The sequence below is a fragment of the Myodes glareolus genome, chromosome 3 (assembly GCF_982192425.1).
Source record: "Myodes glareolus chromosome 3, mMyoGla1.1, whole genome shotgun sequence".
NCBI classification, from domain to species: Eukaryota; Metazoa; Chordata; class Mammalia; order Rodentia; family Cricetidae; genus Myodes; species Myodes glareolus.
In genome coordinates, this window is record NC_142028.1 from 44,392,382 (window position 1) to 44,420,274 (window position 27,893).

General features: G+C 38.3%; 2 protein-coding genes across 7 annotated transcripts in view; one reads left to right on the forward strand and one right to left on the reverse strand.

Moving 5' to 3' along the window:
- The first annotated feature begins 5,546 nt into the window (after positions 1 to 5,546).
- Crbn (cereblon) lies at positions 5,547 to 24,841 on the forward strand. 2 transcript variants are annotated; one of them, XM_048438502.3, is made up of 11 exons: positions 5,547 to 5,686; positions 9,647 to 9,762; positions 10,410 to 10,612; positions 11,356 to 11,505; positions 14,734 to 14,893; positions 20,294 to 20,356; positions 21,240 to 21,324; positions 21,709 to 21,824; positions 22,250 to 22,314; positions 22,972 to 23,103; positions 23,909 to 24,841. In XM_048438502.3, exons 1-11 carry the CDS (start codon positions 5,620 to 5,622, stop codon positions 24,087 to 24,089), a joined length of 1,338 nt encoding a protein of 445 aa, XP_048294459.1. In that variant the 5' UTR covers positions 5,547 to 5,619; the 3' UTR covers positions 24,090 to 24,841. The 2 variants fall into 2 exon arrangements, with proteins under 2 accessions (XP_048294459.1, XP_048294460.1); XM_048438503.3 differs by having other exon boundaries at positions 5,567 to 5,686; positions 9,650 to 9,762.
- The window catches only part of Trnt1 (tRNA nucleotidyl transferase 1), a 32,349-nt gene continuing 11,998 nt past the window's right edge, over positions 7,543 to 27,893 (reverse strand). For 2 of the 5 annotated variants that reach the window (XM_048438504.3, XM_048438506.3), the window contains exons 6-8: positions 26,861 to 27,054; positions 25,889 to 26,142; positions 22,303 to 25,746 (exon numbers count right to left, since the gene is read on the reverse strand). In XM_048438504.3, coding sequence (XP_048294461.3) covers positions 25,498 to 25,746; positions 25,889 to 26,142; positions 26,861 to 27,054 — 697 coding nt within the window. In that variant the 3' untranslated portion in view covers positions 22,303 to 25,497. Of the gene's footprint in view, positions 7,810 to 14,348; positions 17,774 to 22,302; positions 25,747 to 25,888; positions 26,143 to 26,860; positions 27,055 to 27,893 lie in introns of those variants that run through there. The other 3 variants (XM_085686816.2, XM_087904452.1, XM_048438505.3) reach the window with 3 other exon arrangements.

A 27,893-nucleotide genomic window follows, 5' to 3' on the forward strand; every position in this document is an offset into this window, starting at 1 on the left:
CATTGTGTCCACAATCAGGAAGCAGAGGGAGATGAATGCTAGTACTCAACAGGACCCTAGTCAATGGAATGGTGCCATCCAGAGTTCCCACTTCAATTAATTAGAAACTCACAGACACATTCAGAAGTTTCTCTCCTAGGTAATTCTACATCCTGTCATCCTGTCAAGTTGTCAGTCAATACATTAACCATCAAAGCCTACAGTCTTCAAAGAAAAGCCTTGGATCTAGGTTGGAGTCAACAGTTGACTCATGGCCTATTGAGTGCGTGTGTATGTGTGTGTGTGTGTGCATGCTAGTGTGTTTTGATACTAGGTCCCCAGGTGGTGGTGCTGTTTGGGGAGGTTTTATAATCTTTGGGAAGTAGAGATTAGCTGGAAGAAGTGTATCACCAGACGGCAGTTCTTGAGGTCCCACTTCTTGTCCCATCTCCTCCCCCATCCAAAAAGATATAATCAAGCAGCTCCATTTGCCCTGAAGGCACAACTGAGAGATGTTTCCACCATGTCTTATCCGCCATGATGGTTTGTAGTCTCAAAGTTCCAACAAAATAACTTCTCCACTTTAAGGTGCTTCTTGCTGGGTCAGAGCGACAAGAAACATGACTAATAGTTTTTGCAAAAAAAAAAAAAGTGATTTAAATGAAAACAACATTCACGTGGTATCCTAAACAAAGCAAAGGCACATGGGGCAATAAGAAGCAAGAAGATGATCACAGATTCATAGGAAGAGGAGGAGTCTGAAGTTGATCTAGGCAGTAGTTGAGCAAGTTTCAGAAGGAGAGGACACAACTCAGAACGGCAGAGCGAACACAGACATAAGGAGGATTAAAGAGACAACGCTGCAGAGACGTGGAAACTGAGATGCTGAAAATCCTTCAGGCTGCACTTCTGCCATACATGGAAACTGACTTGTGATCATAACATATTTGGATAGGTTGGGAACAGAGTTCTCGAGAATGGCATAAAATTCAAAGAAACCAACATGCAAAGCACACACGTCAATTTTGAATCAAATTTAAGTGTTTAACAAACACCTGCTCACCCATGAGTGACAGAGCAGAAGTAACTTCTGAATTAGACTCAACAGCCTGCCAGGCTGCCGGGAAATGCCTAATACGGTCATGCTGGTTCCGTTCTGTGGTGGTGGCTGGTGAAGGCATAAAGCAGCTGAAGAACTACTGCCACCTAGTGATGGTACCGTGTCATAGCACAATATCTTGCTCAGTTTGACATGTCACCTGTATAAACAAACTAGGGCACTGTCAGTCACATCACTAATAATAGACAACTATTGTATTGCGCATTGCTAGTTTATATATGGACTGTAATATACTTTAATGGATATGCTAGAGAATATTCCTTCTGCTTGCTTTCTTTTTCTTTTAAGTTAAATTCAAATCGCTTCAGGCAGATCCTTCTCAAAGTATTACAGCAGAGGCTCTGTGATCGTAGGAGCGCACAGTCCAAATGTTTCTGTCCTGAAGACTCTCCGAAGGGACCGGATACAGAAGTGGAACAGAGTGGTGGTAAGCTTGACCTGCATAGGCATCGGATAATGTGTGTGTGTGTTTGTAACTTAATCTTATCCAAAAGGAGATCAGCTTAGAAATGTTAAATATGTAATTTAAAATATAAAACTAAATGATAAAATTCAAATTTAAAAAGTGCATGGTAATACAATGTATTTATGCTTCTAAATAGAGTCAAAAGTTATTTTTAATGGCTTAAAAGGTTAAAAGATGTCAGTATGCTAAACTTTAATTCCTGAAGAAAATGTTTTTACAGATTTACAATAGTCTGTATGTATCATGTTTACAAAGTTTACAGGAGTGCACACAAGGTCTCCTATCTTTATATACATTCATCACTCACTCACCAACTCACCCAGAATAACTTCCATGTGCTGGAAGCTTCAGCAGAGCATCAGCCTTTCGCTGTGTGCCAGTTGTCGGACTTGGTACCATATCCTCACTCTGATTAGTTCCACAGTACTTACCATTATAATATAACTGCCTGTCATATTCAGGACAGCAATACTGTATGCAAGCTTTTGCTTAGGAGTGATGGACTAGACCATGTAGCCTAGAAGTTCAGCAAACTATATACTCAGGTTTATATAAAATCAAAATCACTTAAAGATGTATTCTTTGAATTTATTCCTATGATTAAGTGAAACATAATCAACCACGCATGTAACTGGAAACTTTTCTCTGTCTCAAACAGTCCCACTGGATTGGTTGATCTCCTGTCTGCCAGTCCCCACAACCATTTATAAAATAATCATTTTGGGGCTTTATATTAATTATAATTTCTTGCCCAATGCCTTGGGCTTCTTACTGGCTAGCTCCACATAAAAATTAAACCATTTCTAATAATCTGTGTATCACCATGTGCCCCATGGCTTACTGGTAATACTCTGGCATCTTATTCCTTTGGTGGCTGGTGGTGTCTCCCCGTGTTTACCTTCTTTTCTTTCTATCTTTCTGCTTGAGTTTCCCACCTATCTATATTCTGCCCTGTCACAGGCCAAAGCAGATTCTTTATTATACAATGAAAATAAAACATATTCACAGCATACAGAGAGGTATCCCACATCACACACATACATGAAAAAATCTGAATTTAACCCTATCCTGTGGCAAATGTTACTGATATGAACTGATTCCACTTCTATGATGAATCTTATTCTTTCACTACAGCTTAGACAGAGCCCTAGGATTTGCTTTGGTCAATTGAATATGAGTAGGCATTGTTATGCTTCACTCTGAAGTGCAGGCATTTAGATGACAGTGATTCATTCCAAGCCTTTTCCTTCTGCTGTGGCAGCTAGTGACTGTAGAAGAAAATTTCAGCAGGTAGGTGCTGCAATAGGAAAGTAACCTAATGATGGAGAGTAACCACATGGATGTGATTTGAGCAAAACGTGAACCTCCACTGCAATCAACAGCTGGTGCTTTGTTATCACAGCAAATTATCAGACGGCTTGAATACAGTCAACTGTTACACATAACGTCATGAAAACAGTCACAGAGAAGGATGTCATTATGAGCTAAAACGTGAGAGAGTAAGTGAATCCTGAGGTCCCTTTCTGTTCCATGCTCCCCTCTCTTCAATGACCCTCAGCTCTGGTGGGAGTGTCATGGGCCATTGGGAATCTCCAGGTGAGTCATGACAATAATTTTGTAGAAAAGTTTAGAAACCATCAATTGCCCAGCATCTTACCATCTTGCAAAATCCTCACTACTTTTTTAGCTGTCAAGTCGGAGGTGGATGCGGTGGTAGGGGGTCTCACTAAATTGTCACCTTAAGTATTGTCCCAAACAATCATTTTTCACAAATACCCCAACCTCTGTGGAACCTGCGTAGGCTCTGGAGGACCAGAAAATATTCCAGCAGCTGTGAAAGCTGCATATAACAATTTCTTCAAACCCTACATTATTCTACATGTGGCTGATATATGAGAGTCATTAATAAAATTGTTGACACTGAAGAGGCTTTGAAAGATGCACTGTCTCTGATTATAGTCCTGCTTACAGAGCAGGCTTACCCTCTCTTCCTCCCCTCTAGACCTGTGTAGAGCAGACAGATATTTTAATCCACCTGTAACTTGGATTTACAGTCTGGGATGCTGAAGTACACAACTCACAGCAATAGCTGCACAGATGCAGCCCTTGACAGAAGTACACACACCAGTATATGATCATGGTTTCTTAATACTTGGGGCTTTGATCCAAGAAGTATGGTTGCTTAGGTCCTTTTATCCTGTGATATTGAAAGATGAAGGTACACATAAATGAGTCCATCCTAATGGGATGAAACGGAGAAAAAAATCAAGATGATGAATTTGAATGGAGGAGAGATTGAAGAAGAGAGAACAGCAAAAGACATACAAATTGAGGGTTCTGATGCTAGAGCATTGTTGAGAGAGAGAGAGAGAGAGAGAGAGAGAGAGAGAGAGACCAGGCCGGTGCTTTTCTAGGATTACAGTAGTCCTTTCTTGCCCAGACAGTTCTTGATTGACTCGGTTCAGACAATTTTAAGGGCACTTTGAGAGAAGCACAGAAACTAAGAGCTTTCTTACTTAGAATCTAATCACTCAGAGTTAGGGAGCTGCTCAGTTGGTAAAGTTCTTGTTGTGCAAGGACCTGAACTTAGCCTCAAGAATCTCTGTATAAATATTTTTAATCCGGGCGTGGTGGTAAGCTTCACTTGTAACACCATCCAACACTGGGACTCACTGGGCAGTCAGCCCCACCTAAGAGTTTATTCCCCAGTCAGTGGAAGACATTGCCTCAATAAACAATGTGGGTGGCTCCTAAGTAATAAAACTCAAGGTTGATTTTTGGCTTCCATGCCCACTGGCATACATGCTCCCCCATGCACCGAAAAGTGTGAATTCACACATGTACAAACAGACATCAAATAGAAACCAGATGCTTGCTATACATAGAAGATTCTACAGAGAGTTTGTTGAAATTCAGCAAACTCTATCTAATTTGACCCTTGGCATAGAAGTGTGTGGCATAGATGCCCATTTATGGGTCACTTGGTTGACTCTTACTCCCTTCTTTCACACTCACCATCTCTCCCCCTTGCTTTCTGCTGCACATGCTCTCAGACAGTTTAGACCGGAAAGACCCTTTCTCTAGCTCAAGCAATACCTTAACACCACCAGCTCATCACAATGCCTCATGCAGCTGCTTCTTAACTTGATCATAAAAGGCACCAGTATTGTATGCATTATTAAAGAGGACACAGCTTGGACACGATTTTTTCTGGTTTTGACATTGGGTAAGCTGAGTCCTGAGGATATAAAAGTGGCTTGGCCAAGGCCACAGAGTGATTCAGGGTCAGGCAGCAGAGTGATGTGGGATTGACTGGGGGCACTCTTGCAAAAAAGGTTTGCAGCTTGCGACTTTTCAATGCGGCAAGTTTTCTGTGAGTCAAAAGTCTGACAACCTCAGACTCATTAGTTTTCTGTGCTTCTTTTCCCCTTCCTCTCATTCTCCACCACCACCACTTCCTTCCTTACAGATACTACGTCGTTCTTTTTCCAGTTTTTTTCTTCATTGAAAACTTATTGGAAAGATGTTAACTGTCAGTGCTAAAACAATTCTCTTCTGGCATATTTTAATTGTTTTACCACGCATTGAACCATTTTCTCTTAGTGAAGCCATTATGACTGTGCATGATGATATCCTGACAGTTTTACTTTGCAGGTGACTATCTGACTTTTGCTGTTCCTGCAAGCCTTTGCCTCATACTGATACATGTTAATTTGGAGCTATTTATGAAAATTGTTTTAAGTTAGTGGAACAGTCGATGTGTTTTCCGAATATTCTTTCCATACTTCCGAACAGAAGTTAATGCTGTATAAGGAAGTTTGTTTAGTTAAGGTGGACACTAAAAACTCAGCCTCGAATTCTTGGTTGGGTGTGGCTAGCATTAGGGCTCTTGCTGTTCACGTGATCATTTCCAGAGCTCTCCGCTGTGTCGCTGACGGCCTGTTGGAGCCGCCAGGGGGCGCTGTGGCCCGGACGCGAGGCGGCAGCTCGAAGCGGATCCTCCCACTGCGTCCCGGCACCGCCTTGTCCCAGGCTCCTTTGCGGGTAAACAGACATGGCCGACGAGGAAGATCAGCCGGACGCTGCGCACAACATGGGCAACCACCTGCCGCTGCTGCCTGGTAACCTCCGGGACGGGCGCCAGGCCATGGGTGGAGAGCGAGGTCCGGGGCCGACCCCTCAGGCAGTACGAGGACAGCAACCCGGGTGCAGCGGCGAGTGGGGGAGCTTCTCATGAACCTCGACCGCTGCAGCTCTGCGTTTTCCTCCCGGCCTCTGTGTCCTGCACTGTGGGGGATGTTTGGGCGAGGGACTTTCGTCTCCTAGAGCAGGGACCCAATCCTTTGAATCTTTTTTCTTAGCAAGCCTCCACGGAAATGCTCTGGAACCCGGCGACGTCCGAAACCGGGTTACATTAGCTGTTGCATTTCCTGCACGTCTGTCTTTTAATAAGACCGACAGCTAATATGTACTAAGCACTCAAACGTCACGCGCCACGAAGTGAACGGTTTGCATATGTTTCTGCTTTTGCTGCAACCCTTGTCACCTGTTCAGAGCCTTTCTTGTAAAGGAGAGATGTATCGACGAGTTGTTAAATGTCTGTACAATTTAGTGATATGGAAGGTCACACAGTTGTAGAGACAGAGCTCTGCGGGGTGCTTGTCAGCACCTCAGGTATCGTTTTATATATGACTATCTGTCGAGGCCATATTTGGTGATTTTTCTCAGGTATGAAAATAGCATTCTTGCATATTATCACTCAAGGGAATGGTATTACCCCTCAAGGAAGTGGAGTTTCTCTTTCCTTTCACTTTCTTTTCCTTTCATTATGGGCATATATATATATATATATATATATATATATATATATATAACGTATATATGTCCATATATACGTTATAGTACTGAATATTAAAAGGGCATGAAGTAGTGGTCCATACTATTCCTAGAATGCTGTAGACAACACAGACTGTTACCTGAGGCTTTAGGTTATAAGCCTGGCAGTGTGTTAGTATGAGAGCCGCCACCACACACACCATTCTATTTTAGGGTTCACAGTTGTGGTGAGGCTAATGAGAATAATCATAATCTCGGGTGCAGTTCATCTAGGGCCAGACAGGCAAGTGCTGTTAGGGTTTAGGGGGTTGTGTTTCATTCATTGCTATGCTGGATTGAATACTAGGGTCTCCCAAATACTCTTGAGCTGTGTCTCCAACTCCTCCTGTGATTCGTCAGAGATAGGGACTATGCTGGGGTTAGAGGAATTGAACAATCTTATGATGTAGATACTTAGAATACAGTTGTGAACTAGGTTAGCTGTAAGTTGTTGAAAACTTGCATCTTTAGTCATTTGAGTTAGGGACATTTTGTGGGTTGTGAAGAAATAATTTCAGGTTTCAGTTAGTCACCTCGGGAAAGGTGTACTTTGGGTATGAATCTGTTACTAGGTAATGGTTCAGCCTGAAGGAGGAAAATGCTGCGTGCCATGCCAGGACATAGAAGGCACTTTTGTCTAAGTCACTGGTTGTTTGTGAAGCTGTACTCGCTGAAGTTAGAAAAGGTAGGTAAGTCATCTTTCAGCAGAAGAGATGCCAGCGACATCAGCTCCACTGTGGATGTGCTGAAGATTTAGGGAGAGTGGCAGAGTCCAAGGAGGATGCTCATGTTGTGTTGGCGTTCTCCAGGGGCTGCTGCGAGCGTAGCAGTAGCTCTGAAAAGTCCCTGTGTGTTTTCTCAATTTAAGATGTTGAAAGTAAGAGACTCACAGATGTAGATGTAGAATAATGTTTTTCCAAATTATAAGAGTTGAATTTCTGGAAAAACTTTGGTTTGCCCCCGAATCCATGTAGTGTAAGTTGCTTTGGAAAAGTGATCATCTTTATTTAGGTGCTAAAGAAATTGTCTAACATTTTAGGTGTGACGAATCTACCCTGGAAGAATTAAATACTCAAAGATAAACATTTCCAAGTGGGAGAAGTGGCTTTTAGCTTTGTTTATGAGACTGGACACCATACATAACAAATCCCTTTAAAGAATAAAAGTAGAAAATGTCAAGTGTAAATTTTGTATAAACTGTCGCCCTTGAACTCATAGCAGATCTTTCAAGCTTGCTGCAGTAGAGAAGAGAATAGGTCTCTCTAAACGTCGAGTAAAATCTGTGCTTTTAGGGTTGCAGATGAAATAATTGCATCCAGAATGTTTCTCTCATCATTTTAGCTTCATCTTATCTGTTGATGAAACTTCCCTATTGTCGAGAAAAACATATTCAGAAATGTTAAACATCAACTGTCTGCATACAACCTGGAATAATTATGTTCTTGTCTTTGGCAGAACATTATATCTAGGAATTCATAATAAATATGAAGGTCTAGGCATTTTCTTTATTGTAAAATCTTTGTGCTGTTAGGAACCTACTTACAGATGGTTTGATAGAAAAATAATTTCACAATGAAAAAGCTGACCAATTTATAATCAAATCTTACGCATTTAAAAGTTTTGAGGGAGGATGTGTGTGTGTGTATATATATATATATATATCTTTAGTGGGTTTAGGAACCCGTTTAGGCCAGTGCTTCAAGCTGGAGAACCCCTTGTAAGATGTACCTTAAGCAGTACAGGGTATTTAGCAGCATGCCCAACCAACATCTAGTCTGGATTTCCAGGATTTTTCTAGTTGTGACTGTCAAAGATATCTTAAGGCAATTCCAAATATCATAAAGGGACAAAATTATCCTTGGGGTGGAAAATGAAGCCACAGTTGGCAGGAGAAGAACAGTTCCTACAAGATAGAGTAACACCTCTATAAAGTAGCGGTTTGTTTTGATTTTTTTTGGGGGGGGGCTTTTATCTCTGCCCTTGGTAGCATCAGGTTTTATAGTAGATCAGCTTACCTTTTAAATTTAGAAAAATATGTGCAGATAGAGTTCTTAAATCTTCTTTAAAATGTTTTTTTTCTTTCTGCCAACATTTTCAAATTTAAAATGACAAAGCAATGTTTGAATGAGAAGAGTGGCAAACATTTCATTTTTAAATATGATGGTGGACACCAGGAGAGTCATCACTGGAACAGCAGTGCCCTCTGCCCGGTTTTAATGGAATCGGTTTTCCAGTGTAACCAGCAGATCTGCTTATTTCTTGCTTTTTTTTTTCACAGAGGAACTCTTTACAGCTAGAGTTTGAAAGATCCTCAGAGATGAGTGTGTCCAAGCCTTCATTTTTTTTCTTCAGATAAAGCAGCTCAGCTTTAATCAGTTGGAATTTATTACATAAAGGGTCGGAGTTATTTTGATGGAGAAGAGAAAAATATAGGAGAATCTAGCTGTTTCCCTTAGACAGCTGTGCCCAGTGACCTACTGTCTAAAAGTACAGTGTGAAAGAAGGGAAAGGGAATTCTGCTGTGAAGGATCTGGGGGCTGTGTTCCCAGCAGGTGATCGGGGGGGGGGGGGGGGGAACATCAGCACCTAGGTCAGCTTGACTGTATGTACCCTTGAGATGAGGTGCAGAAACACCACAGGCCTCAGCTGAATCCTGAGAGTTCCATCAAGCTGATCCTTACTGAGGGATGCTGTGTAAAGTACTATGAATAATCAGGCTCTCCCTAGACAGGAGGGCAGAACAGTTGACCGGCCAGAGGCAGCAAAAGAGCCATGACACCTAAATAGAATGTGATATCCTGGAGGGGAGTCTATAACAGGATATATAAATTAGCTAAAAATCTAAGGCAATCCAAATAAAATAAGGAATTTAGTTAATAGTAATGTGACAGTATTAGTTGTGACAAGAATCCCAAATGGATGTCCAGTGCTAACTGTGGAGGAACATAAAGTCTTGGCATACTAGAGTTCTATTTTTTTTTCAACATTCCTGTAAATCTTAACGTGTTCTAAAACAGTTGGTTTCTTAAAATGGGGAAAGGAGGAAGGCACTATGGTGGCAGAAAAAGCATAAGGCCGCTTTCTGCTGCCCCTGCACGGCTGTCTTTGTGTCAGTGTCTTGCCTCTCAGGGCAGGGCACGTGAAAGCCACGGAGCTGCCTATTTTTTTTTTAAATCTCATTTTTTTCTTCTATTTTTCTTCTTCAGCAGAGAGTGATGATGAGGAAGATGAAATTGAAATGGAAGTTGAAGACCAGGATAGTAGAGACGCTAGGAAACCGAACATCATAAACTTTGACACCAGCCTGCCAACATCGCATACAGTATGTAATTTTGCAGTTAAGCTAATACAGTAGATGGACCTTTAATGTGCTTGGAGTTTCCTAAATGGCAGTGACTGACTGAAGGATCCCTGCATATTAGCTGACCCTAGAACTTGTGCATGAGGACGGGCTCTTATCTCCCAGTGCATAAGAATGTAATTTTACAAACTGAAGCAATGCAATACTATATTTTCCTGTGATTCTTGACTATTTTGTAATATGCAAACATACAATCTTAACTTTTAAACTTATCCTGGGTGTGCCTCTTTGAGGAATTGTCTTCCTCTGGACAATTCTACTAGTAACTGAGCCACCAAGAGTATATTGTCCGTACTGCTGGGATGTGGGGTGGAATTCTGCGTACTAGCATTCTGTCATATGAGTTGTCATATTTAGATACAGAGGTTGTTGGTTAAAATAAGATATTTTAAGCTACAAAATACTAATGAGAGATTCTTCATAAAAATTGGGAGTTATGCTAATAGAAAATATTAGATCAAAAATTAGAGTCTAATAGAGGTGTCCTTATATAACCAAGCTTACATAAATAAATGTGTGTGCTCTGTCTATGCAGTTCTTTGGCTCTGCTTTACCCTTTAATCCACTACCGTGTATTAAGTGTCCTGACTCTGTGTGTTCTTGAGTAGTATCTGGGCGCTGATATGGAAGAGTTTCATGGGAGGACTCTGCATGATGATGACAGCTGTCAGGTAATTCCAGTCCTTCCTCAAGTGATGATGATCCTGATTCCTGGGCAGACATTACCACTGCAGCTTTCCCACCCGCAAGAAGTCAGCATGGTGCGGAATTTAATTCAGAAAGACAGAACCTTTGCAGTTCTTGCATACAGGTGAGAGGTTAGGTGACCTGTTTACTGCGCTGCCCTCTGTGTTGTCACAGCCAAGGTCAGGGTGGTAACCAAAGCCAATTGGAATTTTTCAGAAGATGTTGGATTAGAGTGTGAAGCAAGCAATTTGTCAAAGCATAAATTCGGAATATTATTTTCATTACTTTGTAAATCAGACATTTACTTTTACAATTTAGCTGTGTCTAGCTGTTTAAAAACTTGCATGCGTTTCATGGGAAACCTGCCTGGAATGCGAGTTCAGAACTGTTTTTATTCGGACAGCTAGGATTTTATATTTCATACCAAGGTTACTTTTCCCTTTTAAAACTCACGTAGTTGTACCAATACAAAACAGTGGTAAACTGAAGCCGTACTTCAAGTAGCCTTTGGCAAATGAAGGAAATGTAGTGGAGACAGGAAATGGAAACAGGAAGCCTCCCATCACCCCCCAACACCCCCACCACACACATAGATATGCATAGCGCTGCTAATTAGCAGCAACCATCAGTGTCTAACAACGTGAAAGAATGTTTATGTTGTGAAATGAGTTTAAAACTCTTTAGCCCTAGGTTATTTCAGTGACTCTAAAAATCTACCCTTATCCTAAAGTGTTCTCTGGAGCACTGTTAGCTTTACAGTGAAGGTTGACTGCTATAAACTGCTTTCCTGTCTATATTGCTTTTGCCGGTTTTGTGTATTTAAAAGCTAAAGCTGAAAACTCTTCCTGTACATTTTTATCTTGGTAGTAATGCGCAAGAAAGGGAAGCACAGTTCGGAACCACAGCAGAGATTTATGCTTATCGAGAAGAGCAGGAGTTTGGAATTGAAGTAGTGAAAGTGAAAGCAATTGGACGGCAGAGGTTCAAGGTCCTTGAACTTAGAACACAGTCAGATGGGTAAGACACTTCAACATCGTAGAGGGGGGTGGTTTTGTGATCATTTGCTGTTTGCTGACCCATAATGTTTTATAGCTTCACTAGTTGTTCTCTTTGCCTTCTATGGTGATGGCCATAGTTTCCAACCCTGATGTTTAGCGAACTTCCTTGTCCAGTGTAAACTGCTCAGGCTGCAGTGTCGGCCTCATCTCCTCTCCCAGCATGTGACTTAATATGGAGTGCGACTGTGGCATCGTTTAAAAATTATTTCTAGGTGACTGCAATATCCCTCCAGGTTTGAAAGCAGTAATATAAGCCTCAAAGGAAGTACCGCTTGAGGCACGGCTTTTTGGGGACTGAAGAGCTCTCTGCAGCATAGGAGAATAGAAGGCAAAAGCTGTGCTCGGTGTGTTCACTAGGACAGGGGTGGCAGTGGCAGCATTCCTGGGCTATTTGAAAGCTGCACTGAGTACATCTGCCAACTGCTACCCTGAGCTGTACCAGCCACCGAGGTTTGTGGCTGTTTGCAGTGGGAGTTCTATATCATCCCAAGATGTCTTTATATGAAGAATGAAGAAATGCCATTGTCGCTGCCCTGTGTGACATTTACAAGATTCCTGGGAATCCTAGTGCAGTCACATGGTTAGCTTTTCATATGATCAGCTATTTTCTTTTCCCATTAAATTCTGCTAATTTACCCCTCTTCCTAAAAAGGAAATGAATTTGAAGTAAGCATTTCTCTTTACTGCTGTCATGTCTTAGGCACACATAGGAACAACTGTCATGTCGTAGGGGATAGCCTCTGGGTTCTACCTATTGTAGAGAATCTAGCCTGTGGTCAGAATTGAATTCTGTCATACCTTTTTATTTCATATGGCATCTGAGCACAGGAAGGTTTGAAAGTTTTAGGCATCAACAAGAATGTGAGCTGCATGAGAGCAAGATTTGTTGTCTGTTATGTTCATATTGTAAGCAGCTGTAAATAGTCATATGCAGAAGTACATGTGAGTCAGGCAGCATATCAGGACAAGAAAACAAGGATATTGGGTGGGGTGTCCCAACTTGAGGGGCTTTTCTCCTGGTCGTTGCCTAGAACATTTCATTGTATAGACTCAAAGTCTTATAAGGTTGTATGACTGAGTCCCTCAATAGGCAAGCTGCCGGAGAAGTGACTGAAACTTTTATGGTCTACATTTAGGACAGTGTTAGGTGAATGAGTATAAAGTGATCTGGGTATTGTAGTATTTTGTTACAGTGGACCTAGCTGACAACAACAGCTTTTAATTTACTTCCTATATACATTGAAGTTCATACAATTTGATTTTCTTTGACTATTACTTTCTAGATAAAAGAAATTGAGTTGGGAGAAAGTATATTTCTGTATGTGACTTTAATAATTAGTTGTGCAAAACTCTAAAACACAAGCTGGAAGAAGTCACTGTGAGAAAGTAGTTGAAGAGACACAGTTAAAACCTAGTAAAGACCAACATCACACTGGCAAAGGTGGACTAGTCCTAAAAAGGAGAGTTCTTTCTAGTATTCTATAGACCTAGTATATATTAATTCTCTAGTATTCCTTAGACCATATATACATATATATGTCTTCTTTCTAGTATTCTATACACCTAGTATATATTAATCCTTTTTAGTATTCTGTAGACCTACTACATATTAATTCTTTCTATTATTCTATAGACCTAGTATATATTAAAGCCTCTCAAAAAAAGATGTCTCAATTTGAAAACCCTCTGTGGACTAAGATTTCTTTGCCTCCACTCCCACCCTGGTCCTGAGACCACCATCACTTAAATGACGAATTTAAGAAACCATGAAGGTGGTCCAGGTCAGTCTCTTCTTTTTGCAAATGAAAATAAACTAAGTCCCACAGACTTTACTTGACAAAACATTATGCAAGTAAATGAGAAACAGCTGGTTTCATCCACATTCTGCCTCCCAAACTAGCTGTCGAGCATTATACCAAAGATTCTCCTTAGCACATTGGGAACTTAACTCTATGAAATAATCTGTAATTTAAGATTCATTTTATTTTTGTTTTTGACCTAAATGACACTGCATAAATGAAGTACAGTGTTTGCTTCTAACCTTTCCTATTAAAAGTCTGTTTTTCAAATACATAGACTTTTTAGAAAATAACACATAGAAGGGTGTATTTGACTTGGTGTAGGACTCTTCAGAAATCTTTCTTATAAGTGTACAGAAAAAGATTAATATCCTGTTGAAATTCTGAGTTTTTATCTGTCATATTTGGAATAAGTAATTTTTAGTCATAAAGTTTGAAATATATATTACAAACATTTTAGCTGAAAATTAGAGTAACATTTTGATTTTTTGGGAGACAAGGTTGTTTTCTTTGGGTTTGCAGATTCATTTGGATGTAGATGCTTCTAGATTTTCTTTACACATTACCCATCTATACTTGTAAGTCATTTCAACAGGCATTACAATAAATGCAAAATCTTAAAATTTGCAGTTTTCCCCCAATTTCACATGCTTTTGTAGTCTGTTATAAAATCATGTTGTTATAATCATAAAGTAACTGTCATAAACACCTAAGGAAGAACCAACACACACATACACACCCACCCCAGGCATATTGAACAGGACCACGAGGGCTTACTTCATCCCTAGTTCTGAAAGACAAAGTTCTGCAAACAAAGACCTGGCATGATCTAGAGGACACTGGTTCCACATTGCCTTTGGTGCAATAAAATTTTGTCTAGAAACAGAAAGGGAGAATATGTATGTATGTATGTATGTATGTATGTATGTATGTATGCAATCCAAAGTGTGTGTGTGTGTATGTTTATGTCTTTTCCTTTCTCTACCTGTTTTTGCTGCCTGGATATTAATGACAAAGAGTATGTGAGCCTAGAGATTTGGGGATGGAGAGTTACCTAAGAATATCTATGAAATTAGATGTGTTAGGATAATCTGTAGGCTGTATGCTGAATTTTTAAAATAGATTTTGCTTCATTTGTGCCTACATATTTATCTAAAATGTATAATTTCTTTTGATTCTGCAAGTGAGAATGAAATCAAATTATCTCTTATATTTTACATTAAGATTTATTAAACAATTGTTTTGAGAATTTCTTATACACACACATTACAAATACAGTATTTGTTCCATTTGTTTAAAGTGGGGGACTTGGAAAAAATCTTTTTTAAAATTATCTTATATCAAGAAACTAATCTTAAAAATGAACAACATGCTTCTCTTTGTTTTAGAATCCAGCAAGCCAAAGTGCAAATTTTGCCAGAGTGTGTGTTGCCATCAACCATGTCTGCAGTTCAGTTAGAATCACTCAATAAGTGCCAGATATTTCCTTCAAAACCTGTCTCTTGGGAAGACCAATATTCATGTAAATGGTGGCAGAAATACCAGAAGGTGAGACACTAATTTCTTATGCATCTTCTAGAATTGAAGACAGGTTGCTTTTAAAGAGTCACAGCTATCATGACATTTTCTAGACACTGTAGCTCACTTGGTCATAGACAGGTTTAAAAAAATAATTCACGAGTTATTTATGAAAGATAACTTGTAGTAATTGTGAAATGTCACACAGTTCTAAGACACTGTTGATATTATGCTTATCATGTATGTATTAATGGCCTGTGGCCCTTAATTCCATAGAAACCTTAGAAAACTCTAATCACATATTTGGCTTTTGAGTTAAATGCAGCCTTGAAGAAGGGACAATATTGTTCGGGCTGGCATTCAGTGACAGTAGAAAAGAATGCTGTCCTTAGACTTCAGAGGAAAGTTTTTGTCAGTTGTTTTGCAGCTTGCTGCTAATCACAGCAAAAATTGACTTGGTGAGGGTAAGGCATTGCTTGTTTGGTGCTGGGAATGGAGGTCAGTGGCTGGGGTCTTACCAAGAAGAAAGCCAAGGGTGCTTGTTTTGGCATTACATCTTATATAGTCCATTGGCTACACAAGTTCACCTATGAGGAGAAAAGTGAAACTAGTTCTGCTTCATTGGTGACATATGTACTTCACAGAAGGTGTATGTGTAAATAGCGTTAGGCACAAAACATGCTTCTTAATCTGATGATTTCCTCATAACGAAGAAATGTACTAATTTCTAAGTTTAGAATAAGTTGGGTTTTGGTACTTGCTAAAAATACAAAAAGATTATCTCCACTGTAAACGTAAAAGTTCATGTGAATCATCCCTACTCTACTAAGTTAAATTAGGAAAGGTTTACATTTTGCTGTAGATATAGCATGGCATCCTAAAGCGATGTGAATTAGTATATAATATTTGTGACAGGTTCTATTTCTTTTCATTGGTCTATCACATTTAGTATTCTTTTGGAAGACTTCAGTTTCTAGAGAACTTTGGGCAGAGTGGGTGCTTGATGGTTTTATAACTTTTAGGATCCACAGTTTTATCCCATTCTGTTAACCATTCCTTCATAGTACAGTATGCTTTGCTTAGTCTAATGCTCTACAGAAGTATAAATAGACTGCTTAAACACATGCAAAAAGAACCTTTAGAGGAATATTTTAGAAACTTTGACATTGTTGCAGGCAGCTTTGGTTCATCTGTATAGTACTTCCTTTTCTAAACTGGGTATAGAGATTTTCAATATATTTATCTTTATTTACTTATCAGTACAACAGTGGGGAATTAATGTTCATGATTATTTTAAGCATAATTTTTAAAATATGTCAAAAGGTAGTCCTATCAAGGAGTGTTGTTTTTATTTAATCAGGCTCTTTAGGACTATCACTTGTCTGCCAATGAAGTGATTATGTGACAAATTAAACATATCAAGATGCCCGCTCCCTACATGTCATGTCAGTATTTAGTTGTTCTTCTCAATGACTGGTATTTTTTCAGTAGGACTTATTTTGAAATTTATAATTCATACTGGGGCAGTAATGGGAATTCTTAACTGTCTGAACTTTCTAAATTAACTCCTCTTTAAAAATTAGTAAGTATAGGATGGGACTGTAACTAATAACTGACGTAAGTCCTGTCCTGGCCACAAGACCTTGAAACTCTCAACCTGAACTTCAATTAAGCAAATACAGTTTGTGAAGTTTAACTTTTATGTTCCTTGTTGGTTAAACTCTTCATATACTAGACAAAAGTGTCTCTGCATGTTTACATTGAATTTAGAAATTTTTTTTCCTTTGCAACTGGATTGTCACTGGCTCAATGGTCAAGGAAGCCACTGCTTGTCCTTGACGGATCACCTGAATTCCTGAGTCTTCTCTCTGTCATCCTAGATTTGCACTCAGTAGTCCTCACTGACTGTGATAAGAGTTGCCAAAGCCTTACCAGAAGGAACTGGTAGGGAATGAGGCAGCACAAGAGATTTTAAGAGATTTACAGAAAGCCTTTGTATTTTTCAGATTGTTTCAAAGCTTTCCTCATTTAAGCTTATAATGTCTTAGCTTCTGAAATTTGGAATCTTGATCATGAGCAAAAAAAAAACAAAATGTTGCTAACAAATGTATGTTGTACCCAGGCAACTTGTAAACTTAGACCTATTCGGTGCCCAACAGAAGATAGACTCTAAAACAGGGAAGTGCTACACAGGGATGGTGGGCCAGGACTGCATACTGCACTTGTAGGTGCACATTCGATTGCTTTGAAAATGGTCTGTGTATTGCTTGTGTTTAGACAGACCTGGGGTCAGTTCAGACCTCTTCCTAGAATTGACACTCACTTGTACAGTCCACCACAAAGTAAAGCCATATTAGATGTGTCCTTTTTTCCGTGGCTGAGTAGTAGTTAAGATGGAAGAGTTGCGACATTTGTTAACATGATTTAAAAGTAGTTGTCACATTTCCAATAGGAAAGATAAAGCATTCAGGAGAACACGGTCTTCCTGGATTACATTTAGTTATCTTTGAATATATATAAACTGCCCAGATATCATAAAGTAGTATTGAAGCTTCGCTGAGTGTTCTATGCAACCTCTTATTCCTACAAAATAACCGCAGGAATGTAGAGGAAGTCCAATAGACATGTGTCTGCTCAGCATGTTGGATGTTGAAAAGGGGAAAATGTTGGAGCCAAGTTAATTGGGAAGCACTTCAGATCTATTTCATAGAGATTTGATTTCCTGAGATTCAGGCTTTGACACTGGTGCTTACTTTTTTTTAATTATTTTTATTTTTTTTACTATCATGGCCCCTTTCTAAACTCACCAGAATGATTGGAAGAGATTTCCAAATGGCAAACTTTTTCATCCCTCTTGAAATGCATTTCCCTTTGTCCAAGCTGTCAGTCTGTCCATATACAAAGCTTACCCTGTTAATCAGAAGAGTTAATTCTGAAATATAATCAATGTGAACATTAGAAATCTGTAATGTTTGATGCTCATCCCTTCAGCCTGTGCTAAATAAACAAGAGATGATTCTTCCTGTGTGTCATGTAGAGCAGAGCAGAAATGAGTACAAACTTCCAAAGCCTTCAAACTTGCTCTATTTTTTTCATGCTCTAGAGTTTATAGATACAGATATTCATTCTTCTTGCACCTTATGCAAAATGATATCCACTACTGTTGACCTTCTCTTTTACTAACAGTGCCTCACAGGAGACTCCTCTGTATCTTTTGATAGACACAGCATCATTCCTCTCTAAAGCTGCAGCAGGCTGTTGTATTTTACACGTCACCTCTGACACCTACACTAAGTGTACAGATACCCTTTGCACAGATACATACATATGCTCAATCTTGATAGTGAGATGAAGTGACAATGCGGGCGGGCTTGTAGTTTTCCTTACAAAGGAGTTATTTACCTGCTGGTATTCATTGTTGCCACGGTTTCATAGTTAATATACAACTAAGTTTGTTGATCTGATAAGTGTACCTTATAGGTTTAATTTTAACTTAATTTGCATGATTATGTATAGCAGTTTACTTAAGGGACTTGTGTATCTCTTACATAGTTTTTATCCATTTTTTCCCTAGTGGCCCACTGGTTTCTCAGAACTCGTGACAGTTGTCGTCTTTGTAGTCAAAAGCCTGTCCCGTTTGTCATGTTAATGTTGGCCATAGTGTGCTGTGTTTTAGGGGGTTTCCATCTTTACTTAATTGTATTTTAGTACACTGCCTTAGTGTTCTAAATTGTAACTAATAACTTCCCAAGGGAGGACACACGATTTTTCTCTCGATAATGAATTTTATGTAAACATGAGTCCATGTGCAGTTTATCCAGGCGTGTCACTGTTTCCAGGCAGCTTGTCTTTGTCTTTGTCCCATTTAGTTTCTGAGAGTTTGCTTTTGCTCACACTGATTTGAGGGGCTGCCTCAAACTAGATTAGTTTTATCTTTTACTTCTTCTGGTACTGTGTCAGCCTGTATGTAGTGTGCTGCGTGGCAATTCTCACGTTCACAAGCACTCTGCGTATAAATGGGGCCTCTGGCCTTCTCACTGCCCCCTTTTCAGTGAAGCTTTCTAAGCTGTTTCTAAGGTAGGTGTGTCAGGTATTAACACAGAGAGACTGGTGATTTTTCATGCCTTGCATACATGCTATGCATAGATATTTGTGCATCTACCACTAGTTTATAAGCCACTAGAATAGTAAAGATCCTACCAGCTCCCATTACTAAGAGAAATTTGGTAAAAGAAAAACAAAAACTGTCCATTTCCAATTTATTTAACTAAATGTTATCATTTACTTTGCTCACTATATCATCTCTGGACTCCATGTAATAAGTCAGTGGAATGATTTTTAAGATTTTTTTTGTTTGTTTTTTCAGTGTCCTATTAGTTTCATTGCCAGTTTGATTGGCGTTTGATGATTTTCAAAATTTTTTGCAGTTTTATTTCAAAGATCTTTATGCATGCTATCAGTAGCAATCTCTGTTCCATGAACAACTACAAGTTCTATGAAGAGTTTATTCTTAGTCCCTTTAAGTTCCTAAATTTGGGGGCTATTGAAGTATGGCCTTTTTACAAAGTAAGCCTTGAGCAACAGTTGTGATCTGCTGAAAGTTAGCAACAGTATCCACACAGAGGCTAGAAGCCCCTCTCACAGTGCTGAAAGTCGAGAGGGGACTCATGAATGTAAGAACAAACAGTTCTGCTCCCTTCAGTTTGTGTAATTACCATTAAACATTGAACACATTTTTTGTGCATGGAATTTTTAGACTCAGAATAATTGGAATAAAGGTTTTTAGAAGTCCTTTCCTTCAATGGGAATTGAGACTCTAGTTTGCTTGTAGGTTGGTGCCTTGTAATGGGATGGCAAACAAGAATCATGTCCCCTCTAATTGAAGAAATTTTTTTGACAAAATTACCAAATAAAATACTTTATATATTTAATATGTATTACATATAGTCTATCACATTATTCAGACAGTAATATCCTAGGTCTTCTATTCATTTCTCTACCACGGACCCACCCAGAACAATGAACAGTCCTGCACAATCAATCCGTGGTAAGTTCCCCATATTGGCATAACCCTTCTTATTCTTTTATATTTGTTAAGCTTAATTTGTAATACACAGGTATTTACCATTGTGTTTCAGTTGCTGACATACTCAGTACAGTAATATGCCATGTGAGCTTGCAGTCTAGAAGCAATAGCCTGTACCAGCTTAGGTGTAGTTAACCACCCTGGTGGTCTGTGTTGAATGCTGTTTTTGACAAGCCTTTTTCAGAGTGTACTGTCATTAAGGTGTTGAGAGTGTTTGCCATCTATAAGAATGCCTTTCAGATAATCTGTTGGTAAGCTTTTAAAAAATAGAAATTTTAGGTGTTACTGTTTGTAGTATTTGCACCTTTCCCTTGAATTTCCCTAAGTGACACTTTTTGTTTCAGAGAAAGTTTCACTGTGCAAATCTGACTTCATGGCCTCGCTGGCTGTATTCATTATATGACGCTGTAAGTAACTTACCAGTCCTGACTTGTATCTTAGCAAAATAGGATGACACCTTTTTGGTTACTGAAATTATGGTCATGTGAAAGGCACACTATAAGAATTCTTACATCACAATATTGTTTTCCAAACAAGTACATTCCAATGTATCTCTGTATCATTAGCATATCAATTGATGCATCTACACAGGCTTGTGCTGTCAGTTAAAAGTATGCAGTCAGCTGCTAACAAAATCACTACAAGACCGAATACTAGGATAACTTGAAGAATCTTGATTTGGAATACAATGAATGCCTTCAAAGCCCTATCAGTTATTCTGTGGTTTGAGGCAGATGGGCATAATAGTAGCTGTTGCATAGTAAAGATTAAACAAATATTAGTTGTATTTCTTAGTGAATCCCTGCCAAGAAATCTAAAGAACTGGAAAAATAAAACAAGTAATATGAGCATGTATGATTTATGTACCACTAAAAGAAAACAGTTAGTTGCCTCCTGCCCTTCAGCAGCTCTTGAACCTTACAAAGGCACAGATGCACTCTGTGAAAACATATTAATGCCTGGAAAAAGATAGCAATTTTCCGTAGTAACTAGTTGCTAAGTGGGGTGTGTAGCAAATGCACTGAGCCAGGAAAGGGCTTGAGAAAAGTCAGAAGAGAGGCCAATTCAAGCAGCAGTCTAAAACAGCATCCAGAGGCATTTAGAATCACATAGTCCTTGGAATAAACAGCCTAAGGGTGAAAAGCCAGGAAAGTTGACCTACTTGCTAGTCAAAGGAGTGAGGCAACCAGTTCCACCTGTGAAAACATTATGTCTGGTCTCAGATTTAGTAGCAATGTATGGTTTTTAAAGGGGCTGAACCTTATTGTGGTTACTTTTATTTTAAACCAGGAAACATTAATGGATAGAATTAAGAAACAGCTACGTGAATGGGATGAAAATCTCAAAGATGATTCTCTTCCTGCAAATCCAATAGGTATGGCAAATACTAGAAGCTGTGGTATGTTGGAAAAATTTTTAAAAAAAGCCTTTAATTCAAACTAACCTTTTATGAATTCTGAAAAGGCATTTGTATCTCTTTTACTTCGAAAAATATTTTTTCAAGAAATTAATATTTTAAGCAACAGAATCTATTTTGTTAATTTTCTACCTAAAGTTGAATTGCATAAGTGGTTCTCATGTAGACACTTCCTGTTCTTTATAGAGCTTTTACAAGTAAATCTGGCTCCAGAACTTAGCTTTGTCATTTCTATAATTCTAAGTCAGTTTCATTCAAGTATGTTTGGAAGGTAGCTAGAATATAAGTATATAGTAATGATTCCTAAGTTTAAAGCCTGCATACCTCTCCCTGTCTTTTAAGACTTTTCTTACAGAGTAGCTGCTTGTCTTCCTATTGATGATGTGTTGAGAATTCAGCTCCTTAAAATTGGTAGTGCTATACAACGACTTCGCTGTGAATTAGATATCATGAATAAAGTAAGTAAAGATGACATGTCTGTTGTGTGAGTTGTCATCACTGTTGAGATCAGGAGCTACTTCTATTGTATAGGAATACAGTCATATACTGGAGAGGTACTTGTTTACCTTTTCTGGTTTGTACTGAAAAGCTTTTCTCGAATCTGAAATGCTCTGTAATTCAGACCATTCCAAATCTGGGGGATTAGTATGTTTAAGCAATCAAGTCATACACATACACACACACACACACACACACAACTTTGAATAAGGTATAGTCAACCTGAAAATTTGAATTTTTTTTTTGCAGTCCTTAAATATTAATCCTAGGCTTCATATAAATTTATCAGTTTGGAAATGTGACATACAACCCAAGACATTTATACCCTAAAGAAGTTTATTCATGATTTGGGTAACATGTCTATTTTTCCACTTCAACTTTTTAGTGTACTTCCCTTTGCTGTAAACAATGTCAAGAAACAGAAATAACAACCAAGAATGAAATATTTAGGTAAGCTCTTTATTACATTTAATATACCTCTCTCAATACATTTTCAACTTCCTTTTAGAATTTTTCCTCCAGTGCCTAAAAAATATACTCTTAATAAAGAAAATAAACATAGGGAGTTAATTTGGCTTGGGATAAGGCTGTCTCCCAGGCTAGAAATACCTACAATGCCTTACAATACACTTTTCCCTCAAGTTTTGTTTAAAGCTTGACATGATGAGTGCTTCAAGCATTATCTTTCAACTAGTTATGCTACAAAGGATCAAAATAGGGCGTGCCTCTGAGTGTATGTTAATGCTGTGATACAGCAGTTCAACACTTTGATGAATTAAGTAGAATTATAAAATAAGACAGTAAATCAAGAAAAGAAACTGATGTCTGCAAAGCATCTAACTGTCCAAAGATGAATAAATATGACCTTTTTATTAGGCTTTTAAACCTAATAAACCTAATAAATCACCAAAGAAAATTTTCAAGCAAAAATAGAATATCTGCCAACCTTTTGTATACATAAAATTCAAAGATTAATATATATAATATATATTTTTAGTAATAATAATGATTTATGTATCTTTATTATATATATCCCAAAGAAGGAAAAACTGGAGTTACTGTTTTTCTTTTCCTTATCTTATTCTTCAAACTACTTCTTTGTTACAGTTTATCCCTATGTGGTCCAATGGCAGCATATGTGAATCCTCATGGATATGTACATGAGACACTGACTGTGTATAAAGCTTCCAATCTGAATCTGATAGGTCGGCCTTCTACAGTACACAGCTGGTTTCCTGGGTAATGTGGTTGTGTTTACTGTTTTTTGTTGACTCTTCGTTTAGTCTTAAGTGAAGCATCTAGAAATGATACAAGACAAACATGACAGGAATAATTTTAACTAATCTTCATTTCATCAACGGGTAGAAATGAACTTGGTGTGTGTGTATCGTTGCATATGTTAGGGTAAAAACCTGAAGTATCTGTCAGTTCATGATCCACTGTAACTACAACTATTGGTTGATCCACTGATATGTGGCTCAAAGGCCGTAAGCAGGGACATAATGAATTGTAAAAACCAGAAAATCTTGGTTATCTAGCCTGCTTTATTCTGGGCCACACCTTTACTTTGAAAGTGGCAGAGGAATTAGGGATTAGTGATTTTACTTGCTATTCTGCACCTGGATAAAAAATCCTCTTATTTGACATCATTCTTGAAGACTGTAAAACTAACAAAATATGTTAATGTAAACACTAAATACATAATACTCCACCTGAAGAAAATGGTAGCTCGCTAACTTGAGAACAGAAGTGCCTTATTTTCAAAGAGGTCATGCACTCTTTCCTTTGCATCATCTGTATCTCCAAGACTGCTGTTCTCTAACAATGATGTAGTAGAAAGCAGTGAGGTTAAGGCTGGACTGATGCAGTCTTTTGCAAACAGCAATATAAAGAAACTTATAGTAATAAAATCATAGTATCAATACAATATTGACAAGGTAGCTTTGTAAATTCACGAGGTTTCAGAGAAATTTCCTGACAAGCCTAGATCAAAGGTTAAAAAAAAAAAAAAGTTGCTTAGCTTGTGTTTTCCTTCATTTTATAGGTATGCATGGACCATTGCCCAGTGTAAGATTTGTGCGAGCCACATTGGATGGAAATTTACAGCCACCAAAAAAGATATGTCACCTCAAAAGTTCTGGGGCTTAACTCGCTCTGCTCTGTTACCCACAATTCCAGAAACTGAAGATGAAATAAGTCCAGACAAAGTAATACTTTGTTTGTAATTGTGCATTGTAGGAGTAACTTCCTAACAAATTATTTTCTCAAGTCAGATCTGCTCCAGAGGTCACTGTCTCTGATGTGTATAGTGGTTACAGCATTTGACTACCAAGTTCAAGAGCACACTTGTTCAGAGGATGAAAAAGGAGAGTAAAACACAAGATTGGATTCAGAAGTATCAGCTTTGGTAGCTTGGTGCCATTAATTATCCTGTTGAATATGTGTCATTGAGGGATAAGAAAACATATTTGAAACGATGAGAATGACTATGGAACAGGATTAGGGCACTGCTCCTCTAAATGGTGAATGTTCCACAAGCTTGGTTGGCAAGCACAAGACAGAGGCAAAGCAGTGTTTATTATTTTGAAAGGAACAAAGTCCTTTTAATTTTCTTTAGCTTGTCTGAGATACTGATTTGTAAATTTTGAAAATATTAAAGAGTAAAATAAGCAGTTTGAACAGAAAAAAAATAGCATTTTGTGTATTTGCACTATTTATTTGATAACCCTGTCATATGTAAAACCCTTTAAATAGTAATATATGTGCATTTTGCATTTAAGTGAACAGTATATCTTTCTGGGATTACATCCTTTAGGAAATAAAGGTTAAAGCAATTAAAGGGCATCTTTAAATAAAACTTACCAAAATTTAATACCTATGTCCAAACCTACACTATTTAGTTGAATTATGTAAAAGTCAAAAAGTAAGTAAAATTTAAAGTGAAGTACAGTAATAAAATGTTAACTCCTCAATGTCACCTTTTAAGTTCCACTTGAGTTCATTTAAGCTGTAGTCATAAAGACGGAATTCTGCAGTGGACTCTCATGATCCACACACTGTTTACCATTACTTGCAGACAGTACTGTTTAAAGGATAGCACTCCATCTGTATACTTCCTACATGCTTATGCAGTGGAGTGACAACAGCAGGAGCGCATGGTTAAACTCCCTCTTATTTGGGCTTCATCATGAGTGATTTTATCAAGCTCTAAGCCATATCCATCTAACTAGTAAAATAAATACTTGTGCTCACTGTCTGTGGGACCTGATATAAAGCTTTGCACACATAAGGAAATCACAAAGTCCTGTGTAAATGAATGGCACTGTGGACTAATTTTAAAACTCAGCAAACAGCTAAGACAACATTAACTAGTTATTTAGCACACACAAGTGTTGACAGTTACCACATCCAGTCTAAACAAGTGACAGCTACAATTTTCTCATTGGCACTACTCCTACAGACTTGGAGAATTCGGAGTTAAACCTGTATTGAGAGGACATAGACTTGCTTAGATTTTCTATACTGCTATACAAGAGTTTTATCTTGCTGCTGTTTCTTAGGATTTAAGTAAGAAACAGAAGGAAATAAAACCAGTCTTACCGAGACTTCCCGCTATTTCATATGGAGTTCATTTTAGGTCTTCTTTATATAACTCAGAAGTTCATCTTTTTCCATTTGGTAACCACTTTTCTTCCACTGCTCACGCAACTGCTGTAACAGGCCTCCGATTTCCTTTCCTGAAGAGATACCCACTTTCCGGATGTCATGTCCACTCACAGGGAATGGCGGGACAGACCACTGCTGCATCTCCTTGAGCAGACCATGCTCTCCTTGGTACTTGAGCAGCTCACACACACGGGCAATTGCATCCGGTTCCCTTGACTAAGGGACACACAATTGTTCATGATTAAATATTTACAATCTCATTCCACTATTTACTTATATAAAGTCTACAGTTAGAATAAAAATTACTTCTCTAGTTAATGAAGAACTATTTTTATGACCAAACCTAATACATACTTACATCTATAACGAAGTCTTGATATGGTTTCAATGGTTCTGAACTATCTGTTGCTTTAATCAAGTCTTTCCTGTTTTTAACTATAAATAAACCCAAGTTTTTCTCTTCTTTTGAAATTTTCAATCTCAAATCCAGTTTTGTGACATCATCTTGTACTTTGAATAAAGAGGCCAAAAGAGTCATTGGCTTTGGTGAAAAACCTTCAACATTTTTACTGACTTTGTTAAATTCTTCTAAATTTGCATTAGCAGGTAAACCTGTATGGCAAAAAAAAAAAAGTCGTTTTTATTTATAAAACCATAATCATTGTTTTTAATTATAAAACCCTCACTTGTCTCTCATACCATGTAGTTTTGGGTTTTTTTTTTTTTTTTGAGGCTTTCTCTGTATAGCCAGATCCTGTCTGCCTCTTCCTCCTGAGTGCTGGGTTTAAAGGCATATGCCACCACCGCCCAGTCAGCCATGCAATATTTTTTAAGTAGTGTTCTTTTTCCACTGTTTTTGCTCAGCCCATCTGTCACTCTCAACTCCTAGGAAACCCAATCATGTTTTTGTTTTCCCTAGCAAGATGTAGCAGAAGGCTCAGGAGCCATGGTCACGTCAAGTACACAGCAGATGCTTTCTCAGTCACGCTCCTGTCTGCACCCACTCCCTGCTCAGTAAGTCTGTGTTCCTGACTGACTTCATTTCTACATATTAAGTTTTCTTGTAGAAGGGGTAACTAGGTCTAACTGCTTTTTGATGACAACCCAACCTGTAAAGCCAGTAAGGGGCACAGCTTCATCAAATCCAAGTGTTCACTGGACTATTCTTTACCCATAAACTGTTAACCCTTAATCCCAATGTTTACCTTAGAATACAATTTCCCCACTTAAAATTCCTTAGCTATATAACACAAAACATTTTACCTCACGTACTTTAAACTAGGTCTTTTGTTGCTCAAAATTCTTACATAGTTGTATAACCTATGCTCACCTATGTGAGAAGCCACATCAAGATCATAGATCAGGTGGATCAAATGGTTTACGTGGTTCCCAGTGAGAATTTTCTTCAGTTCTATCCAAATCCTCTCTCCTGATATTCCAGCCAAGCCTTTGGCATTTTCTGCAATTGCTTCTAGAGTCTCATGGTCATGGTCACCAGGTTTGTCAACAATTCTGCCATAAAACCTGTAAGACATTTGATGTGTGACTTTTTTTTCTTTAAGGTTTTTTAAAATGTATTAAAGAGGAAAAAACCTACAAGATAAGCCTCAGAATTTTGTTACTTCTATACCAACGTCTACTTCTATACCAACGTCTACTTCTATACCAACGTCTATCACCATATAAAATATTTTTCCATTTTTCCCTAGGGTTGTCCCCTATACATCTAGGTGATGGATCATTCAAACATAGACAGTGCTACCATTTAAAAGTCTTGCTGTTTGGTCTGTTTTTTAACAGATTGTTTGCATATACTAGTTTAGAAAACTTGGATTTATTGACAAAATACTTATGCCCTGCTACATAGTATTCTGAGTGATCCCAAAAAGTGGGCAGTGTGAATGTTACCAGATGCACACTACTCAGGTCAGTATTTTTTTTTAAGGTTAGAATTTAGATTTTTTTTTTTAATTTCTGGTAAGAAACTATTAAGATAAAACCTACAGAATGTTTTAAATGTCACATCAGATGAGGCATTACAGAAGGAATTCAAAAATAACTGCAAAATGTATAAATGATCAGAAGGTCTATGAACTGTTATCTAGTATCACTAGTCACCACGGAAATGCACAGGAATCACTCCAGGGAGAATGGCTCTCATCAAAGGCAGCAAGGGCTGAACAAGTCAGACAGAAATACACTTGTAAAGCTAAGCAGAAGTAAACTAGCATAGGCACTATGGAAAATGGGGGAATCCTCTGAAAACAAACAGATCGACAATGGTTTATATCCAAAGGAAGTCAGGTCAGTATGAGGTGACCCTGGGTCCCCTGTGTTCCCTGTGGGTCACTTTTGAAAATAAA

What these genes read in the sequence shown, in the direction of transcription:
- Crbn (XM_048438502.3), top strand. Translation starts at nt 5,620, where the DNA reads ATGGCCGACGAGGAAGATCAGCCGGACGCTGCGCACAACATGGGCAAC. An exon ending in GGTGGCAGAAATACCAGAAG is followed by an intron (nt 14,894 to 20,293) that starts GTGAGACACTAA and finishes TTTTTGTTTCAG; the next exon opens with AGAAAGTTTCACTGTGCAAA. An exon ending in AATTAGATATCATGAATAAA is followed by an intron (nt 21,825 to 22,249) that starts GTAAGTAAAGAT and finishes TCAACTTTTTAG; the next exon opens with TGTACTTCCCTTTGCTGTAA.